Source organism: Anomalospiza imberbis, chromosome 3 (assembly GCF_031753505.1).
Source record: "Anomalospiza imberbis isolate Cuckoo-Finch-1a 21T00152 chromosome 3, ASM3175350v1, whole genome shotgun sequence".
In the NCBI taxonomy this organism is placed as follows: domain Eukaryota; kingdom Metazoa; phylum Chordata; class Aves; order Passeriformes; family Viduidae; genus Anomalospiza; species Anomalospiza imberbis.
Window position 1 is genome coordinate 100,314,468 of NC_089683.1, and position 19,195 is coordinate 100,333,662.

At 45.3% G+C, this 19,195-nt stretch overlaps 2 protein-coding genes across 2 annotated transcripts; both read left to right on the forward strand.

Annotated features, from left to right (window-relative positions):
- The first annotated feature begins 1,247 nt into the window (after positions 1-1,247).
- On the forward strand, positions 1,248-9,526 carry PCARE (photoreceptor cilium actin regulator). The gene is made up of 2 exons (XM_068182975.1): positions 1,248-4,969; positions 9,071-9,526. Exons 1-2 carry the CDS (start codon positions 1,248-1,250, stop codon positions 9,198-9,200), a joined length of 3,852 nt encoding a protein of 1,283 aa, XP_068039076.1. The 3' UTR covers positions 9,201-9,526.
- A 6,613-nt stretch (positions 9,527-16,139) lies between these two features.
- Positions 16,140-18,311, forward strand: LOC137470031 (serine/threonine-protein kinase pim-1-like). The gene is given in 4 exon segments (XM_068183014.1): positions 16,140-16,152; positions 17,356-17,802; positions 17,805-18,014; positions 18,235-18,311. Coding segments are annotated over 4 exon segments (747 nt in total).
- The last annotated feature ends 884 nt before the right edge of the window (positions 18,312-19,195 follow it).

Here is a 19,195-nt window from a genome sequence, read left to right on the forward strand (position 1 = left end):
TCCCTAGTTTCTCTTTCAGAGTAGTCTTATACCATCCTGACCTTAGAAGTGATTCAAACAATAGGTTTTTATTTTCCTTCCCTTCCTTTTTTCAGATACGGGTCTATATTTTTTTTAATTTCTTAGGTTTTTTCTTTCTTAGAGTTTTAGCTCACAAAGTCTTACATTTAAGAGACCTAAGCCCTGGCAAACCAAAAAGAAATAAAGGTAAGCAAGTCACTTTTGTGAGTTCACATTTTATCCCAAGACACTCAAAGGAAAAAAAAAGAATTTTCTCTAGATTTTAAATTTTAATTTGAAAATAAACAGTTTGGATCCACTAGATTCAGATGCTGTCTTAACAAGATATGCAAAACTTATTTTACTGAATTACTTAAATACTGTTGTTGTGCAGTTAGGATTTTAAAGTCGGGAAACTATCTAGAAAGGAAAAAAATAATTTTCAAGAATGATCATCTGAAAGGAAGGAAAAAAATGCAAAATTTTGTTTGGAAGTCTTAGAAGGAAAAAGCAAACAGCTTGTCACTTGCAAGTAGGGGAAAATTTTGAAGACTCTCAATGCAGAAGTCTTAACAGGCACTTCTGACCCATTTGATTTCCTGTCTTTACTCTCCAGCAGGTACATCTGTGGTCAAGGTCACCCTTCTCTTAGTTAAGGAGCATCTAATGATGCTTACATGCCATGTTCAAATAGTTTCCCTTCAAAAAGGCTTCAAAATACAGCCTTTTCCTTTGGATCTCTGCATTCAGTTGTACGATATGGTTTTGCAACAAGGGAAAAAAGCAGGGACAGGTACCAAGTCCTTCTGCCCCCCCCAAAAAAAAAAATCTGCCTTTATAAATACAACACTGGTGCTGACTGGCTAGAGCCTGCTTACCCTAATAAGCTTAAAATCTTATTTGCAGAGGACATCTGGCAGGGCAGAAGTGAGGTACACAAGTGCTCATAATCCATTAGCTCTAAATCCAGCCGAGCTCTCACACTCCTTTTTTTGAATCAAAGAAGAAAACCCAAGTGGGAACATACAATGGAAGAGAGAACAACGTCAAGAGCAGACCCTATGCAATAAGCACATGTGATTTTAAGGTGATCAACAAAGGAAACTGACAACAAAACTGGGACCATGATGGAAGACTCCTGAGACACAGGCCAGTCTGCAGCTCACGATGACACAGTAAGTTTGGTTTTTACCTGTGTTTTCCCTAGTTCTTCTGGATTTTTGATCAAAAATAAAGACTAAGAAAAGATGGGCTGCACACCTTCTCGCAGTGAGACTGATAGTACTGCTGCAAGAAGTGGTCTTAAGGCCTTGAATAAACCCAAAAGTGTTTTGCCAATTGATTCAAGAGATAAAGGAATCCCTCTGCTAGTTAAAGGTTCATCTTGCTACAATATTGATGAATTTGGGATTCAGAGGAATGACTACCTGGAAGAAGAGGAGGAGGATAGACTGTCAGAGCTGGACAAAAATGATAATGTGCAGTTATCTTCCAAAACTCATTCAGATTCCCAGATTTCCAGGGAAGACAAGAAAATTGAGAGGACAGCCACAGATGCTGAAGTCGTTATGTCTGAACTGATTGAGTCTCAAAAGCACATCACCGAGTCCATAGAGATCAGAAAGCAAACCTCCTGCGAATCAGAAGCATCAGCTTTCATCTGGGATGACAAGAATGAAAGCAATGCAAAGCAAATCCCAAAGAAAGGAAAGAAGAAAAAAACCCATAAGCTGGCAAAGCAAGGTCAAACCAACAAAAGTAAAGAAAAGTCCATTCTGGCCCTGTGTGAGACAGAGAAGAAGGTAGACTTCCCAGAACTGCTTGTCAAGGCTCACCAGAGTGCATATGCCTACTTACACCCCAACCTCTCCAAGTATGAAACTATTCTGCACATGGCCAGCCAGGCCACCCAAACTCAGCTCTTTCTGCAGCAGATGATCAGCTTCCTTGTGCTTCGCTTTGATGAAATAAACCAGCTCTTGGAAGAAATTGCCAACGATGGGGAAAATCTTCTCAAAGATGTAGGTGGGAATCTGGCATGGCCAGCAGAAAAGGATGATTTGAAGGAGCACCCTGATCTTCTGCAGCAGCTACTGCAGTACACAGTGAACAAAATGCAGTTGGTGAGTGGGATGCTGACCTCCCTCACGTCCAACGCCCTGCAGGAGACGTGCAGCTACCTGCAGTCTGCTGCAAGCAACTTAGAAGGCAAACTGAAAGCAAAGCAAAGCTTTGATGAGCACCTGCTCCGGACAGTAAAACTACTTGAAGCCTCAACCATGGGATCCTCTCAGTCCCGCAGTGATGACAGGACTCTCTGTTCTGAGGACAGTGGCATTGGTGTGGACAACGAATCCCTCAAAGAGTTCAGTGCTCTCAGCCAGCATGGAGCACAGCCAGGTGACTCCTGTGCACACGGACATCCATCCCGAAAGCACGCCGTAACCGCGGAGCGTGTGAGCATGGGCACAGCTGCATCCCGTGGCTGTGCTCATGGAAGGCATTTTAAAGACATGTTTAATTCATCTGTGCAAAGTAGGGAAGCGACTTCTTGTCAAGGTGGAGTTGCAGAAGGCACTTCTACCATGCCCCAATATGCGAGCTTGAGCAAAAGCCATTCCTACAACTCCTTGCAGTCTGATTCTACTCAGGAAGGTGAACATTTCAAAATCTGTGAATCAATAGGTTTTCCTTCGGATGAAGATGAGGATGATGACGATGATGAAGAAGAGAGCACACTGGGGGAGGATGATGACAGCACAAGTTTATCAGAAACAGGGAAGGATGCTCTGCCGAGGTCCCTGTCTTCACCTGTACTCACTGATAACAGTCAAAGGCAGTCCATCAAAAGGACAGAGAATGCAGATACAGAAGAAATCATTTTGAAGATGAAAGATGCCATCAGTGAAAAAATCAAGTTCGTCCCAGCTAAATCCAGACGTAAAGAATGGATAGAGGATGAGAGTGGAAGAGCAGTCCTAACAAAGAGGCCCAGTACAGCAACAGGCAGACAGAGAAAGTTTGGGAAACAACGACGGTCCAGGTCAGAGGAGTCCCTCAGAAGCCAGGCAGAGGACCCGACTCTCCTAGAGCTTCAGAGGACTCAAAAAGAGCTCAGCAAACGGCTGGAAATGTTGTATGGAAAGGATATGGCTAACAACCTGGAGCTTTGGAAATCAAGAACAGCACCTTATTTGCAGGATGATCAAATTGCATCTAGGTCCTCCCGCAAGCTGAAGGCAGGCCTCTCAAAAAATTTCAGCATCCTCCCTAACCAGGATAAAGTCCCTTTGTTCACATCTGATCAAAATCATGTCCTTCTGCTGAATGAAAAGAGAGTCAGGAAGCCTGTAAGAGCTACTGTGCCTACCCAGGAGACATCAGGAGGCAAAGAAAATGAGTCTTCTGGAGCTCAAATGTTGAGTGGCAGCAGCTGTGCCCCCCGGCAGTCTGTCAAAAAGCTGATTGAAACCTTCAGTCCTACTGATGATCTTGCAAAAGCCAAACCTCTAAGATCCTTAGGACCAATAAAGTGCATCAGAAAATTTGGACTTCCAGTCATCCCACCCACCACTCCCTTTCAGAGGGGCCTGGCACCTTTAAATCTTAAGCATCGTATTTCACCAGCAGAAGACACAAACACCAGTGATGTTTCTTCTAGCTTTCCAAATGCCTTCCTTCCTGCACCACCTGCAGAATTAAGCAAGAAGGACACAAAGGAAGAGACTGATGAAGACACTGAGAACCTGCCACCACCACCACCTGAAATGTTAATGGACACTTCTGAAAATTTATCCGAGCCTGAAGAAACTGCAAGAATAGAAGGAAACTCTTTGGAAGATGCCAAAAAGACCACCAAACCAGAATTGCATGCTGCTAAGAGATCACAAGTTTCCCCAAAAATGAAAGCCTCTCTTCAGTCCATCAACTTATTGCCAAGCAAAAATACCAGTGGCCCCAGTGCAGTGACTAATAAAGGTCTAAGGAATACCCCCAGGTCAGGAGATGAGAAACTGCACAGGTACTCTCTGGAGCTGAACCCTACCAACGTACGCATCCCGAGCCAGGAGGAGATATTGGAAACCCAGAGGAAAGAGGCTGCAGATTTATACAAGCAAACCCATAAAATTATTCCTCTTCAGAATCCCAGTGGGGTTTCAAATCCACCCAGCAACAGCTCAGAGAGCAAGGGGCCCAACCCATCTGCGCCTTCAGTGCTGCACCAGAAGCACGGCTCTCCAGATCCGCTCCGGAGCAATGAAAAGGGCTCACTGTTCACCAGGAGGGTCTCCCCAACGAGAACTGCTCCTTCTTCCCCAACTGAGAAATGGCTTTTCAGCCCCGCAGCGCATCACAGACATTCTCTGCAGGCTTTCAGCAACACGCAACCGAGCTCACCCACCATGCAGAGGAAACCCAGTCCCCCCTCCAGCCCCAGGGTGCCCAGCCCACCTTTGCAGAAGAAGCTGCCTTCTCCACCACCGCAGCGAAAACCCCTCAGCCCTCCTGTGAGGCACAAGCAAAGCTCACCAACAGCACAGCGGCTGGCAGGCTCCCCCACTCCATTCCCCACCACCCCCTCCCCACCAGCCTCCCCATCTCGCTCCTACAAGGGGCAAAGAGCTGGGCTGGATGCTGGGGACGAGCACCCGCTCTCCTCCTCCAAGAGGGGCAGCAATGTCCGTTCCATATTTTGCCCAGCCACCTCTTCCTTATTTGAAGCCAGACCTCCAGTGGTACCCAGCAAGTGCACTGCCGAGGTGACCAGCCAGCCTGAAGCTGCAGCACATTCCCAGAAGAGCAGTCTGCTGTTCCGGCAGCCCGGTGACCGGACCAGGAGGCTGTCCCTGAGCACCAGCAATCCTCAGCCCTTCGTAAGGAGAAGTTTCTCTGACCGCCGTCCAGGGGTCCAGCCTCATCTCCCAGCTCCTCTAACAGCTGGCAGTGAACCTGCACTTAACCAAGCAAGGTAAGGAACTTCATGCCAGAAAAGCAGACCAATAGCACTGTGTTGGCTTTCTAAACTTCTGAAGGGAATTTAAAGTAATTAAGAGGTTTCTCGGAAAGGTGTCCTGTTCACGTGCAGGAAAGATGGCTGGGCAAAGATAGCTCTGTATGATCATTGTCAGTCCCTTCCAATTGAAATAATCTGTTCTATTTTCTTGCCTCAGATTTCAGTAGACTGCCAGTCTGAATGAAGGGAAGAGTTAACTTTCCATGGCTTGCTCAAGCCTTACCCTTACACATAAGCTGTGACAGGCACCCCAGTGAAAATTCAGTGTTGGTTTCATGGCATAGGACTCCCCCTATTTGTGTGGGGGCTAAGGGCATCCACATTCAATTCTTAAAAAGCTCTGAAGCAGCCCTCAGGTAATAAACATAAATATTTATGAGAAGATAGGCTTGAGCCAAGAGGAGGGGTGTTGTTCTATCATCAGCTTCTAATCCAGTCATCTGAAAGCTGTGGGAGAATGTTTCAATTGGCAAGAATGAGAGACAGAAAATATATAGGCAAGGATCTGGGTGGACAAAATTATAGGCTGGAATTTTGAGCTTCTTGTGCACACTTTCAGACCTAGGTGCTGATGTCAAGACTGCTGGGTCCACAGCTCAAGCCCAGTTTTCAAAAGCATCCCACGGCTACTGGAGATTCATTGCTCTGAAAAAGAAATCAAAACATCAACATATCCCAGTTCCACGTTTGCAAAAAGTGGTGGCCTCTTATTTAAAAAAATGGGCTCTGCTTTAAAATTTGTCTATCACCTAAGGAAAAAAAAATCATAAAACCAGCCAGTAAATAGAAGTGTTTATTTGGGAATACTCAAAGATGTGTAACAGCCTGGAAGTACAGTGTTGATATTCTAATTTCTTAGCATCTTAGGATGTGTAAGTCAATTAAGCTTTAAGCTTCTCTGGTAACCTTTCCACACATGAGCAGTATTTTTGCTCTTGCCCCAGAAAAGCTGCAGTCACATGAGTCATTCCATTGAGGAGGGATAGGGACTGCAAGATCAACCCCAACAGGATGAAATTGCACTTGTAGGTGCACAAGCACTCAGGGCTCTGTGAGCACAGGGACAGTCATAGGCACTGAAGACAGATTTCCAGGCATTTCCACCCCAAAGACAGAATAAGGACTGAGTATCCCATGGTGGCAGTAGAGGAATGTGCTGAACAAAACATGTAAAAAACACTGGGAAATGCAAACCATTTTGCATTCCCAGTTCTAATATTGCATTGTAGTCTGACATTAGAATATTTCCTAAAATTCCTGTGCGGTGTTGCTGGGTTTTCTGTTGTTTCTATGTACTGTGTGAAGTCAGCTTTGTCTACTCTGGTGCCTGCCAGCAGAAATAAATGTTTTCAAAAGAATTTTTATCTAAAACCTTGCAAGACAAAAGTCTGGGCAGTTTTATGGATGCATTTTATTCATTTATTATAAATTGCTAGCTAATTTATACTTCAATTGGGTGTATTATCTTTCTATCATAGTCTGTCAGAGTATAGTGAGTAATATAAAAAACTCACAGTAAATAAAATCATCCCTTTCATGAAAAAAGTCATATATCCTAATGTTATGATCTACAAGTATCTTGGAAGAACAAAATACATCCTAGGTCAAATTCAGCTTATCATTTATCCCAGTGAACACCAACAGTAGCACTAGTCAGTTATGCCAAATTTATATCAACATAAGCAAAAGAGAAATTTAGACCATTAATTACCACACACACTGATTTAAGATGCAATACACAACTGTGTGTTTTCTTACACCCAAAAATAAGCTGCCTGGAGTAAATTTTATGGACCTTGCATTGAATGGCCTAAAATGAATATCACAGACAATGGACTGATGGACAGAAAAGGACCATTTTAGGAATGAACATGGGGAAAATGTTTTGAGAGCTCTTCACATCACTCAGGTCCTCTCCTCCTGCTCAGGACTGGGGTGGTTGACAAGCTGTGAGCACCACATCACCCTGTGCAGATGCTGAGCCCTGCTCTTTTAGCAGGTGTCTTCATAGACAAAGCACCACACTTTGATCCATCTTTCTCCTCCAAGTCCATTAAACAGCCACGACTTTCTTTGCTTTGTAATTAATCCAGCTGACAGAGGAAAATCTCAAAATGTCTAAACCTAAACCTCCTAATTGTAGCAATGTTTGCATCTGGTCCCAAATTCACAAGCCATTACCACACAGCTGTCAGTCTCCTTTCCTTCATCCCTCCCCTTGCTTTACCTCTTCTTTCCAAATATAGCAATGCCTTTTTTGGTCTGTCTGGTGTTTTCCTGTGTTATTTTTCTGTGTTATTAGCAGCTTCATTAGTAGAAGGGAGAGGACACAGAGTCAAACCTGAGATACTATCAATCTTTCATAGGAAAAACATTCTGAAGACCAGTGAGTTATCCAGATTCTCCCAGGCTCACAAACTCAGGGATATAAGAGATATATTCGCCCACTTTTCCCATACCAAATTAAAACATCCATTTGCTAAGAAGTAGGTTGCCAAAGATAATCTGGCAGAGCTTGTGCAAGCAAAAAGAGGCAGCTGAGTTGCCTCTCCCACACACCCCCTTTTAGCAGAAACACACACAAAAAAGAGGTAATTTCCATCTTATTTTGCAAGCTTGCATTGATGGGCATTAAATGTCAGCGCTGTGCACGGATTTGTGTATCTCCTGCACACTCACTGCTCTCCTAGAACGCAAAAATCTTTTTCCAAGCATGTCTTCTGCCCATCCCATGTTATAAGGAATATCAGGACTTAAAACATTAGTAGTCCTATCTAGGGCTGGAGCTGGAGCTTTTCTTTTAATCTTAGATCTTACCTGACAAGAACTTCAGTTCTCAAGTCAGTTCAACTGGTTCCTATTTAACCAGCCTGTGGCTGGATAGACTGAGGTAACTTGGCTGGTTTCTAAGGTTGGTCGTTTGACAGCAATCAGCAATTATTGGCATCTCAGCAATTATTGGCATCTCACAACATGTACAATTGCTCTGCTTATTGATTCTGTTAATCTGTAACACAGTTTCTGTGTATGCACCTTAACAAAATAGTATGTCATTGAGACTGCTCCTCTCCTAAGTGGTAGAGCAGAGAGAGAAAATGCTATTGTCTTTAACATACTGTTCAATGAGAGCTTGAGAATGGACTGGGTTGACTGAATCAGGCTCAAAGCAAGTAGCCCAAATGAGCCCTTCTGCAACTGGGGGATATTTGAATCTGGATTAGTTTCATGACTGGGCATGTATCACAAATCTCTTCATTTAGCAGTTCAAATCATTAAAGTCCTAGCAGTTAAGAGTAGGAACATAACAGCTTGTCTGTAGTTGAAAGCTCATTCAGTTTAGCAGTTTATACACTTAAAATACAGTCATGACTCCCAGCTAGCTCTGAAATATTTCCCCATGTTGAGCTTAAACCACATTAATGAGCTGCAGCAAGACAGGGCACACTTCACACACTGCAGCAGGAAGGCACAGGGCATGAGATACCCATGACTAGATCCACTGCTATGATCAGTCTTCATATATAAAGTTCCTACACCCCTAGGGAGTGCCAGAGCAACCTCAAGAACATAATTTACACTTTCTGTGTCTCAGTGCTCCTGTCACCAGAGTGGGAGTAGCAGGTGTATAATAGCAGAATTCCCCTCCCACAGTCATGCTGGCATGCTCAGAAATCACTGTAACCAGGCTAGGCAGATGCACATCAGAGGTAAGACCTTTCCTTTCCTTCAGCAGTCTGAAACAAGACTTTTCATTCAAATCTGCCCCTGTCTGCAGGAAAACCCAGTCTCACACTGATCCCCTGTTAAGCATACAAAATGTTTTCTTCCCAAGAGAGATCTGGGAGGGAAGAGTACAGTGCCTTTGGCATGACAAGAGTAAAATCTGAATGGTGCACGCAAAGAGGGCATGTTCAGGAGACAAGGGAGTGACAGGGTGTGGGGAATGACTGATAGGGTGTCATGCAGCCTTTGTGCTTCGTGGGTTAACATGGTCTAATCAGTGCTGTTTTAAAAAGTCACAATTCATTAGCCTATTAAGCATCTTTCCTTCTGCAGCTTGGAGAAGAGCCCTAGAAAAGCAGGTGACTCTTGGAACAGCTCTGGCATTCCTGAAACAAAAGAGTCCAACAGATCTGCTTCCCACCCCGAGCTCTATGTCGTGGGCCAGGGGCTGCAGAGGGACTGACAGCAGGAGCATCCCCAGAGGCAGAGGCACAAGCAAGGCCAGAGACCCCAGAGGGAGGAAACAGCCTTACCCAAGCCTCCAGAACACGGCTTCCTCTTCTCTTGCAAGGAAACTGTATGATGGCATTGCATCAAAAACTCCAAACTGGGCTCAACAATCTAATGAAATACCAGACAGCTGCTTCTCCTTTCATTCCATGGTTTTGCTCAGAGATCCACATGGAGCTAAAGAAACACTTTGTAGCTGGGTGAGTCTGAAGCAAATTTGGTTGATGAAGAGAGGACCTATAGCCAAGTCCTTTTTTCCCCAGTTTAGACAAAAGATTTTTAAAAATATCAGTATTCAGCATGTTATTTATTGAGTAGACATCACAGTCTGTGAAAAAAGGGCTGTTGTGACTTTTCCAGGAGGAAGATAAAACCCTGAACCAATTGAGTGTTACTGCAATTAAACATCCATGGCTTCAGCAAAGCCACATTTTTACCCTAGATGTTTATCAACATGCAGGGGGAGAATGATGTTATATACAAGTTAAAACAAAGCAATCCCTTTTGAAGGAAAAAAATTAGAGATCTTACTCCCTCAAAAAAAGCCTTTGATCTTTTAAATCACTTTTGATTACCAGATAATCTTATCGCCTCTAGTTTCCAGGGTACAAGGCTTAATCCTGATTAGAGTAATTTTGCAATCGCCCAATCAAACAACATTATAAATCACAAGGCATCTAAGGACAAATTTGGAGGTTTGGGTTTTTCTTTTTCTTTTTGTAAAAGAAAAAAATGCCACCATAGAGAATCCTGTTCTCCCTGAAAAAGTTTTATATATTTTTTTCTGATTTATGAAGTTTGAGGTTATTTATTGTAATTTCAATGGATAGTCTAGACAGAGTCTTGTTAATAAAACCACAAGCTATTTACAGTCAATTAATCCTTAGATTTGTACAGCATTCACTGGAATACAGTCTCAAAAATTACTGGATCTTCCTCACCTAATATATCATCATGGTTAAGATGCAGCTTTTAATTAATGTAGTTTCATTTGACATTTCATCTACAACTTTAGTACAGAATAAGATCCATTAAAAAAAAAAAAAGTCATTTGTATCATACTTTGTTAGGAAGAGTTGTGGCATCTGGAAACTTCACCTTCAACACAGCATTTTTACCCTTCATGATGGGAGAAGGGAGCTTCACCTTCTCCAGTATAAGGGTTACTCTCCAGATACTGAACTCCTGAGTTTTAGTCCCGTGCCTTAACCTCAAGCATCTTTCACCAAGTACAGTGCCATTTTGCACCACAGACACAATGAAACCTTAATTATTATGTTTAAAGTTGGGGTTTGAATACAGAGAAACAACTCACAGTTGAGAAGCAAACCAGAGACATGACGGCAGGAAACTGGCACTTTGCATGCCTAAATGCAGCTTCACAGAGGAAAACAGAGCAGAGTGGGAGGACAGCTTCTCCTTAGCTACTGCAATCAGTTCATCTCTTTATGGCTTCATGCTGAAACTTCCCAGCACCCCTGATGGGGAATAAGAGAAAGTATTTCCTTACATCCCTCAAGAAACAGATTCTGCTACAGCAGCACGTGGGGCAACATTTCACTTCAGCAGTCAAGCTGGAAACTTCCTCCCACATGTGCTCTTTGGACATGGAGTCAGCCAGAGCATCTTTGCCCAAAACCAGGCTCCCTTGAAGATGTGTACACGAGCTGCCATCCTGGCACTTCATCCCTCCTGGCTCTGACAAAGGCTGTGGTCATCAGGAGGCTCCTTGCAAACACAGTCTGACCTAAAGACTGTAGCTGCTGAAGGATTCTGATGCTGCCCAAAGGATGCTGCAGAAAAGTGTATGCAAAACACAGCTTCTGGGGGAGCGATCTGCAAGTTTGTAATGTGAACTCATGATTACATGTAGTTAAGAGGTTCTCTTTAGTCCAGTAATGTACAGGACTCTTGCAAAAAATGTGTTTACCTTTGATTTGTATTGCAAGCATGAAATTGAGAGTAACTCTAGTATGCAGGAAATTATAGTTTGCCTCTCCATTTGAAAAAAAAAAAAAAAACCAACAGTTTTCTAACAGGTTTTTGGTCAACAGTTCAAATTTTTCACAAATAAAACATTTCTGGAATACAGTTGTTTTATAAGATCAGGCTCGATTTAAACATTTATTTTTTACTGATGTAAATAAAACAGAGGTTTTATATACAAGGTATGAGTTTGATCTCCCATATTCTGTATGCAACCAGTTTCAATCTTAGCCCAATGTTATGCTATTGATGCATTTCTTAGTGCACTCACTAGAGCCCTGAACTATAAAAAGTCTGTTTGCTTCCTCTTCCCCCATCCCAGCATAAGCTTGTCTTGTTTTGTGTATTGCTGATACATCAATTAACTTAGATTGCATTTCCATTCAACAAATATGTCTTTTTTTAGGCTATAAGATCCAGTCTGGGCACTGACAGACCAGAGCATAGGTCAGCTGTGCTTCCACCCCCCCACACCCTGATTTAAGCCTGAGCTACCTGGCAGTCTTGTAGTCGGTAGACTACAAGCTGTGTAAAAACCACAGCTAACTCAGGGGGCAGTGGCTTGGTGCTAAGGGTTAACATCGGAGTGCACTTGCTGCAGTGGAGTCAGATTGCAGAGGGACTGAGCTCGGAGTGAAGCAGGATCAGGTTTCCAGCCAGGGCTTCTTCACAGCTGTGAAAAGAGCAGCCAACAGCTTTGTGCTACACTTTATCTGCAGACCTTTAAAAAGTTGGCAGCTGCCCTTGTTTCCAGTGACACTACTCAAATCTCAGACCTTTAAGGGGGTTGTCATTTCATTCCCTTGCCATGTAAGATGACTAGAACACTAAGGCACCTCACACACTCCAGTTTCTTTTTTCTGACTTCAAGAACTACCTCAGATAGCCTGGGGAAGAGGAGACTGAGGGGGGACCTCATTGGAGTTACAATTTCCTTGTCAGAGGAAGCAGAGGGGCAGGCACTGAGCTCTTCAGTGTGACTGGACCTGAGGAAACAGCCTGAAATTGTGTCAGGAGAGGTTTAGGCTGGGTATTAAGAAGAGATTTTTCAGCCAGAGGGTGGCTGGGCATTGGAACAGGCTCCCCAGGGCAGTGGTCACAGCAACAAGCCTGACAGAGCTCAAGAAGTGTTTTGAGAACACTCTCAGGCACATGGTGTGACTCTTGGGGTGTTCTGTGCAAGGCCAGAAGCTGGACTCGATCCTTGTGAGTCCCTGTCAATTCAGAATATTCTGTGATTAGCAACATGGCTGAGAATGCTATGCAGGTTATCAATAAATTCAGCATATTGCTTGCACTGCCATACCTCTTAACATTCAAGGCATGTTATAACCATTTATGAAGTTTTACCATTGAGAGAAATATTCTGAGAAGATATCACCTTTGCTATAGGAAGGAAAGAAACCATAACACAGCGATAAAGTTACCTCTTCTTACTGTCATGTCTCATCAGTAAAGAACTGCCAGTATCTCCTGAAGAGAAAACCTGCTAGATTAGCAAATCATTAATTCTTATACATCAAATGTTCTCAGTGCCATCATGACTACAGCCTGTGGAGATGTGTTTTGCAGGTGTGGAACTTAAAACTGTGATTTTGATCTTCCTGGGTAAGATCCTATGGGCAAGATCCATAGCACCTGCAGTATGGATTAGGGGCTCATTTCCACAGTGTCCTCAGGCAAAGATGAAGGTTCATACAAACTCACAATTGTATATTGGATCACCTGAAAACCGGGGCCCAAGATCCCAAGTGCGCATTTCTTGCCCACAGTCCTTTTTGAATGAATAATGAAAATGTTAATGTCAAAAGAAAACATGCAGATAGAGAGAGTAGATATTCAGTAGAACAAGGTGATCAAGGCCCAGGACCACATTATTCCATTTCTGATCCCATTTCAATTCATCTCACATATACCTGCCCTTCACCTATCCTGTTCCACCACTTCTAGCACAAAATTACCTACAGCCCTCACAGCCCCGATTGTTCTCCTCTCAGTGACTTTCTGATTTTCAAAATCTGGCCTCTTACATCTCTTCCTTTATTCTTTTCTCTTTCTTTACTAACATACTACTCTGTGATTGCATTAAGTAATAGTGTGAGAAATTCTGAAGTTGGACTTCAGAACATACCCTTTATCAAAGTTATTTCAAAGGAAAAAGGCATGACAAGCCTATCTTACTCCACACCTATCCCTCCTGCATTAGTAAAGCTTTCCTCAAGGCACGGATTAATTGATTGTACAGCAATTAAGGAGAAACTGAAAGCTTTCAATGCAACAGGCTGCCCTTCATTCATTAAAACTACTGAACCACTGGCTTCTTAGGATATGAGTGAACCCAAGTCAAAGCCTGAGGATGCTAACAAAGACCATCCTTCCCCAGAGCAGTAGCTGTAAAGCTGTGAACAAAACTTTCCAGGCATTCCAGCAGACACACAGATAATGTGGCAAGGCAGAGATGACTCTGCAGTGAAAATCTAAACCAACAAATTTACCAGCTGCTTGGCTTTAAAGTGTGACTGTCAATCTTATGGGGCCATTTCACTGCAGCCTTACCCCCTCTTATAATTAGTAGAAGTTTAGTATCTCTTCCATCCAAACTGGAAATTCAACCTGCCAGTACAATACAATGGCCTTACCTTTGGGATGTTTTACTCCTCTTGGAAGCTTTGTGTCTCTTTGCTAGTAAATATAGTTAATGTGGACAACCAGGGCACGAGGCAATGCATCTTTTGGATCTTTTTGCATAGTGAAGGATAATCAGATACCCATGCAGATCCTTTCACCTTTATATTTCAGAGGAAACACGTGCATATACATGCACATCTTAACTATTGTAAGGGACCTGGATTGCAAGTAGCTTCTCATAGCACAGTTTCTCATATGGAAAAGTCAGCAAACAGGGAGCATCAGGGACACCCTGATACCACAGTGCTCTGCAGCTGAGCTTCTAGTTAGAAAGGACTCCTGGTAGTTACCTAATTATGAGTCTTAGACAAGTTTCATATTAGTCCAAATAACATATCAACAACAGCTTGAAACAGGGTGCAAAAATGACAAAACCAAAACCCTTTAAGGTGCAAAACAAAGAAAGAACCTAGAATAAACCATGGACAATTTTTTAAAACCCACATGAAATACTATGCTCTTTGTGTTGAAAAACTCAGTACTTCACAACTATTTATCCCACCAAGAGCCAAGAGAAGAAGAAAGTATGTACTGCACCTCTGAGCTTTGCTAGCCCAGGCAAGTATATGATGTGCCATTTTCAGCCCTACAGTGTTCCCCTGACAGCCAAATAACTGTATTAAGCTTTTCCACAGAAGAGCAGCCACTGCAAACACCACAGCAAAGGGCTCCAGCAGGCATTGAGATGCTTGGTGTATTCCCAGTTTTCCTGGACTGATGAATGGCTCTGTAACCTGTCTTCTCCCAACACACAATGAAGATTATGACCTTTTCAGAGGCTATTCACAAACAAGCAAAAATAGCCTCAAATAAGCTGAATAACTCTTAAAGCCTCTTAAATAAATTCTTAGTAATTTTAAGAGTCCTCTGATAGGTTTAACTTAGACTCCTTGCAGCAAAAAGGAGACTAGGACTTGTGTGAGTTTCTCTACTCTTTGAATGATAATTCCCAGGAGACTGATATGCTCCAGAAGTAAGCAACAGCTCCAGGGGTGACTATTTCCCAGTCACTCATTTGGGGATGAGAAGCCAATCCTGCAAAAAAGTAGGTAGAAAGCAAGCACAGAGGCCAAATGTATCCAGTTATCCTAAGCTTCTTATCTCAGATTTTCTTTTCCTTCTCAACTTCCACAAAACTGAGCCAAGACCCAAGCAATACCTTACTTTAGTTTTGTAAGCCAAGCACTTCCCTGTGCTCTGAAGCAGAAGTAGACCCTTTCCAAAGCTACTTTTCAAGGCCTTTATTTCTGTAATTTCCACTCAGTTCTGGGTGGCAGCTTGTTGGTGTGGGATTTTGTTTATTTCTTTTCACATCAAACAAAGTGGTGGGACACAATCAATGGCACTAGGTGGTGGAAGTAAAAGAAGCTTTGCACTCCCCAGTAGATGACCCCAGAATTCAGTTGGCTGAGAGCTGTAGGGAACAAATTGACCATCCAAACATTCCACTTTTGCTCTGCTTCATTGTTCCAGGGGTTTATTCCTGGGTTTATTGCAGAGACACCCAAACACAACATAAACATGATCTGCCTCAAAACATTTCTGATCTTGGCAGTTCCTGACAATTCAAAATTTTCGTAATGGAAATAGTACAGGGCAGGTTATTCTAAACAGAGCAGATAAAACTAATCCTGCTTGATTTGGCAGAACTAACCCTGAGCAAAGGGACCAGTGGGTCTCATCCCTTTTTCTGCATCTGCAAAATTATTTCTTCAAGTCTCATCTCTCCTATCTATTTAAAGAGGCTTTGCACTCTGCATTAGATGCCCCCAGTGTTCAGTGGGCTAATACGATCAGTGTATCTGTAGGGTGTAAATTGGCCATGCAAAGTTCTCCTTCATTGTGGCAGGGCTTTATTCCTGCTTTCTTTCCTGCAGACACACCCAAACCCAACATTACAACACTTGCCTCAAAACAATTCTCTATTTGACTATCACTGAAAAATAAAAGGTATATTCAGAGCATTTCCCTGTCCCCAGGGACAGGTCACACCAGGGAGAAAAGACACCAAGGGTCTTCCCCTGTTGTGAACATTCCATTGAGCTCTGCCACTGGGAGAAAGTTGACTCTGGACAAGCCACCAAACTTTCATCTGCTGCTGGAACTACTCTGTGACAGCTCCTGATCTTCCTGAGAGAGAACCCGGAGCCATCTTGTAATGCGTGTCACGGGGAGATTTTCCTCCGGCATTTTCGGTCTTTGTTCCAGTGGGGGGACGATGAGGTCTGACAGTTTGAGATCTAGAAGTTACTCACCTTTTCTCTTGCTTTGTAGGCATTCTGCTTGTTAATAAACTGTTGGGTTTTTTTCCACTTTCATCTATTAGTATTCGTTTCGTATTGCTGGAAAGGGATTGTTAGAATACTTTAGAGGAGATGACATTGCAGATTGTCCTGTTGTAAGTTGTCTCAAAATGTGTGAGACAGATAGCTTTGCACAGGAACATCCCCAACGCTGCTGAGGGGAAGGCACAGACGAAGACAAATCTGGTTTTTCTGTGGGAAATTCCTTGACACCAAACCAACCTGAGTCATCAAACAGCTGGCCTGACGTTTTGAGACATGGGCCAAAGGGGAAACCTTTCAGTGTGTTTGGTCCAGGCCGGGTTATGCTCAAGGCAAAAATGCGGCAGTGCACTTGGCTCCTTCTCTTCTCATTGTGCCTGGCCCACACAGGAGCCCAGAGCTCCTGCAGAAACCATCACAGCACTCAGTGGGAGCAACTTGTGTCCAGTCCTCACACAGAGCTGTGGTGTCCAGCACTGCACCTCACTGGAATTAGGAACTGTTCCAGCTCTTTTAGAAGGAGCTAAGGAGGTTTGGCCTTCAGATAGCTCCTTCTCAGCTCTTGATTTGCTGTCCTGGATAAGCTGCTGCTTGTGGCAACACTTGTTTCACAGCTGCCAGCCCTCCTCTGCTGGTCAGCAGCCATTGCAGGAGCTTTTGCTAGTGACATTGAACCTTTCAGGTCTTCCTAAGAAAAGCTCAAGGCAGAACTTGTCAAAAGAGCATTGCCTGGGCAATGCTTTTAACATTAAGTCTCTTCTCTGTGCTCCTTGCCCTGCATAGTAAATATTTGAGGAAGCAAGTTTGGTGCTTTAGAAATTCCTTAAATCAGTCAGTTTGACAATAAGGGAACACAGATTTAGGATATATAATCTCACTTGTATTCATTGTGCAGAAAAAGAGGAGCATGTCTTGTGAGCTGTGTGACTAACCTAAGTGACCTTGCCACCAAGAACTTAGAAAAGAGGGGAGAGATGGAATCAGTAGCACAAGGACCTGCATTGTGATTCTCCCACAGGCCTGAGGACATGGCCCACTTCCACTGGGCCATGGCTTTTTACCCTCGATCAAAACTTGATGCTTCAGATTGTGGTGATGAATCCCTCCGACCGTGTCAGGCCACCCAGTGATCTGAGAAACGCTTGTCAGGCCTCAGCCTTGCTGAACAGCCCCTGGACTCAGCTCCTCGGCAAGCAGCAGCACCCGGGGCGTTTGGGTGCCCCGGGCAGAATGGCGAGAGCACGGTGCTGCCCGCAGGGGCGGAGAAGCCTACCCTGGAGCAGCTCTACCGGGAGGGCCCGCTGCTAGGCAGCAGCGGCTGCGGCAGCATTTACTCCAGGACCCAGCTCGCAATGGCGAGCAGCAGTGGGGCCGGGCAGGGGGTGCCCAAGGCGCGGCGCAGCACCGGCCCCGCTGACGGCATTGGGTCCCCCCGCAGCAACACCGGCACCCTTGTGCCCCTGGACCTGGCGCTGCTCTGGCTGGTGTTGTGCCCTGGCTTCCGCGGCGTCGTGTGGCTCCTGGACTGGTTCGAGCTGCCCAGCGGCTTCGCGCTGGTCACGGAGCGTCCGCAGCACTGTCAGGACCTCTGGGACTTCTGGCCGAGCAGGGGCTCCTGACGGAGCCCGTGGCGCGGGGGCTGTTCCGCCAGACGCTGGAGGCTGTGCGGCACCGCACCTGCTGCGGTGTCCTGCACCGCGACATCGAGGCCGAGAACGTCCTCGTCGACCTGGCCACCGGCGAGGCGAAGCTCATCGACTTCGGGTGCGGCACGATCCTCCAGGACACGTTCTACACCCGGCTGTCAGGTGAGCCCAAAGCCAGGGCCCAGCCGTGCAGCAGAGGTTCCCCGCTTTGCTGGCACAGGGGGAAGAGGGGGGAAGAGGGAGGGAGGGGGAATGCTCCTTCAGCCGGCTGCAGCCAAGTTGCTTTTCGGCGGGGCAGGGGCTGGCTCTTGTGGAACGGGAGCTGGCTGGGAGGGAGGGAGGGAGCAGCATTGGCCTGATGAGCTGTGCCCATGTCCCATAGGAACACTGGAGTACAGCCACCAGAGTGGATCCCCTTCAGCTGCTGCTGTGGCCAGCCAGCCACCATCCGGTCCCTGAGCATCCTGGTCTGTGGGCACCTTCCTTTCCACACCAATGAGGACATCATCTGGGGCCAGCTCTTCTTCCCACCCCAGGTGTCTCAAGGTGGCGATGCTCATTCAAGGCACAGGAGGAAGAACGGGGTTGGGAGATGGCAGCTGGCACATAAGCGTCCTGCTCTTGCAGCTAGGGGGGAAGTTGATCTCTTGGGCTTAGCTGGAGGAGGTGGCACATGTGCCTCTGTGCTGCTCTCCTGCAGAAGGGAGGATCGATGAGAAGCTTTTGGGTGCAGCTCCGAGCACTCCTAGTGTGGCCTGGGCACCGCTGAATCCAGGAGAGCATGGAAAAGAACCTTGTCTGCTGACCAGCAGTTTCTGGTTTGTCTCTGCAGAGTGCCAGCACCTCGTCAGGTAGTGTTTATCCATGGAGCCCACAGACAGGCCATCCTTGGAAGACCTTTTTGAGCACTCTTGGCTGCAGGACTCCCATGTGGCCCAGGAGACAGCTGAGATCCATCCCTCTGCACAGTCAGATCCAGGAGCCCAGCAAGTACCAGCTGCACACATCTCGTAGCACTGGAAGAAAACCCCAGAGTGTTTCCCTGCGTCTGCGGAATGGAGGAGAGAGCGCAGCCGAGGAGATGCTTCCCCTGGTCCCCAGTGAGTTGTGGAGGGAGTGGCTCAGTGCTCCCTGTCCTATTGGAGAACAGGTGGCAGTGCGGTGAAGTTGCCCCGGAATGGGAAAGGGGAAGCATCCCCCTGCAGCTCAATGGCATCGTGATGTCCCCGCAAGCTGAGCCACAGCTGGTGTGTTCTTCTGGAGCACAACGTGGAGCTGGGAACACCATCCTCGAGTTGGCCACTGGCAGGGCAAAGCCAATTGGCTTTGGATGCGGCCCCTTC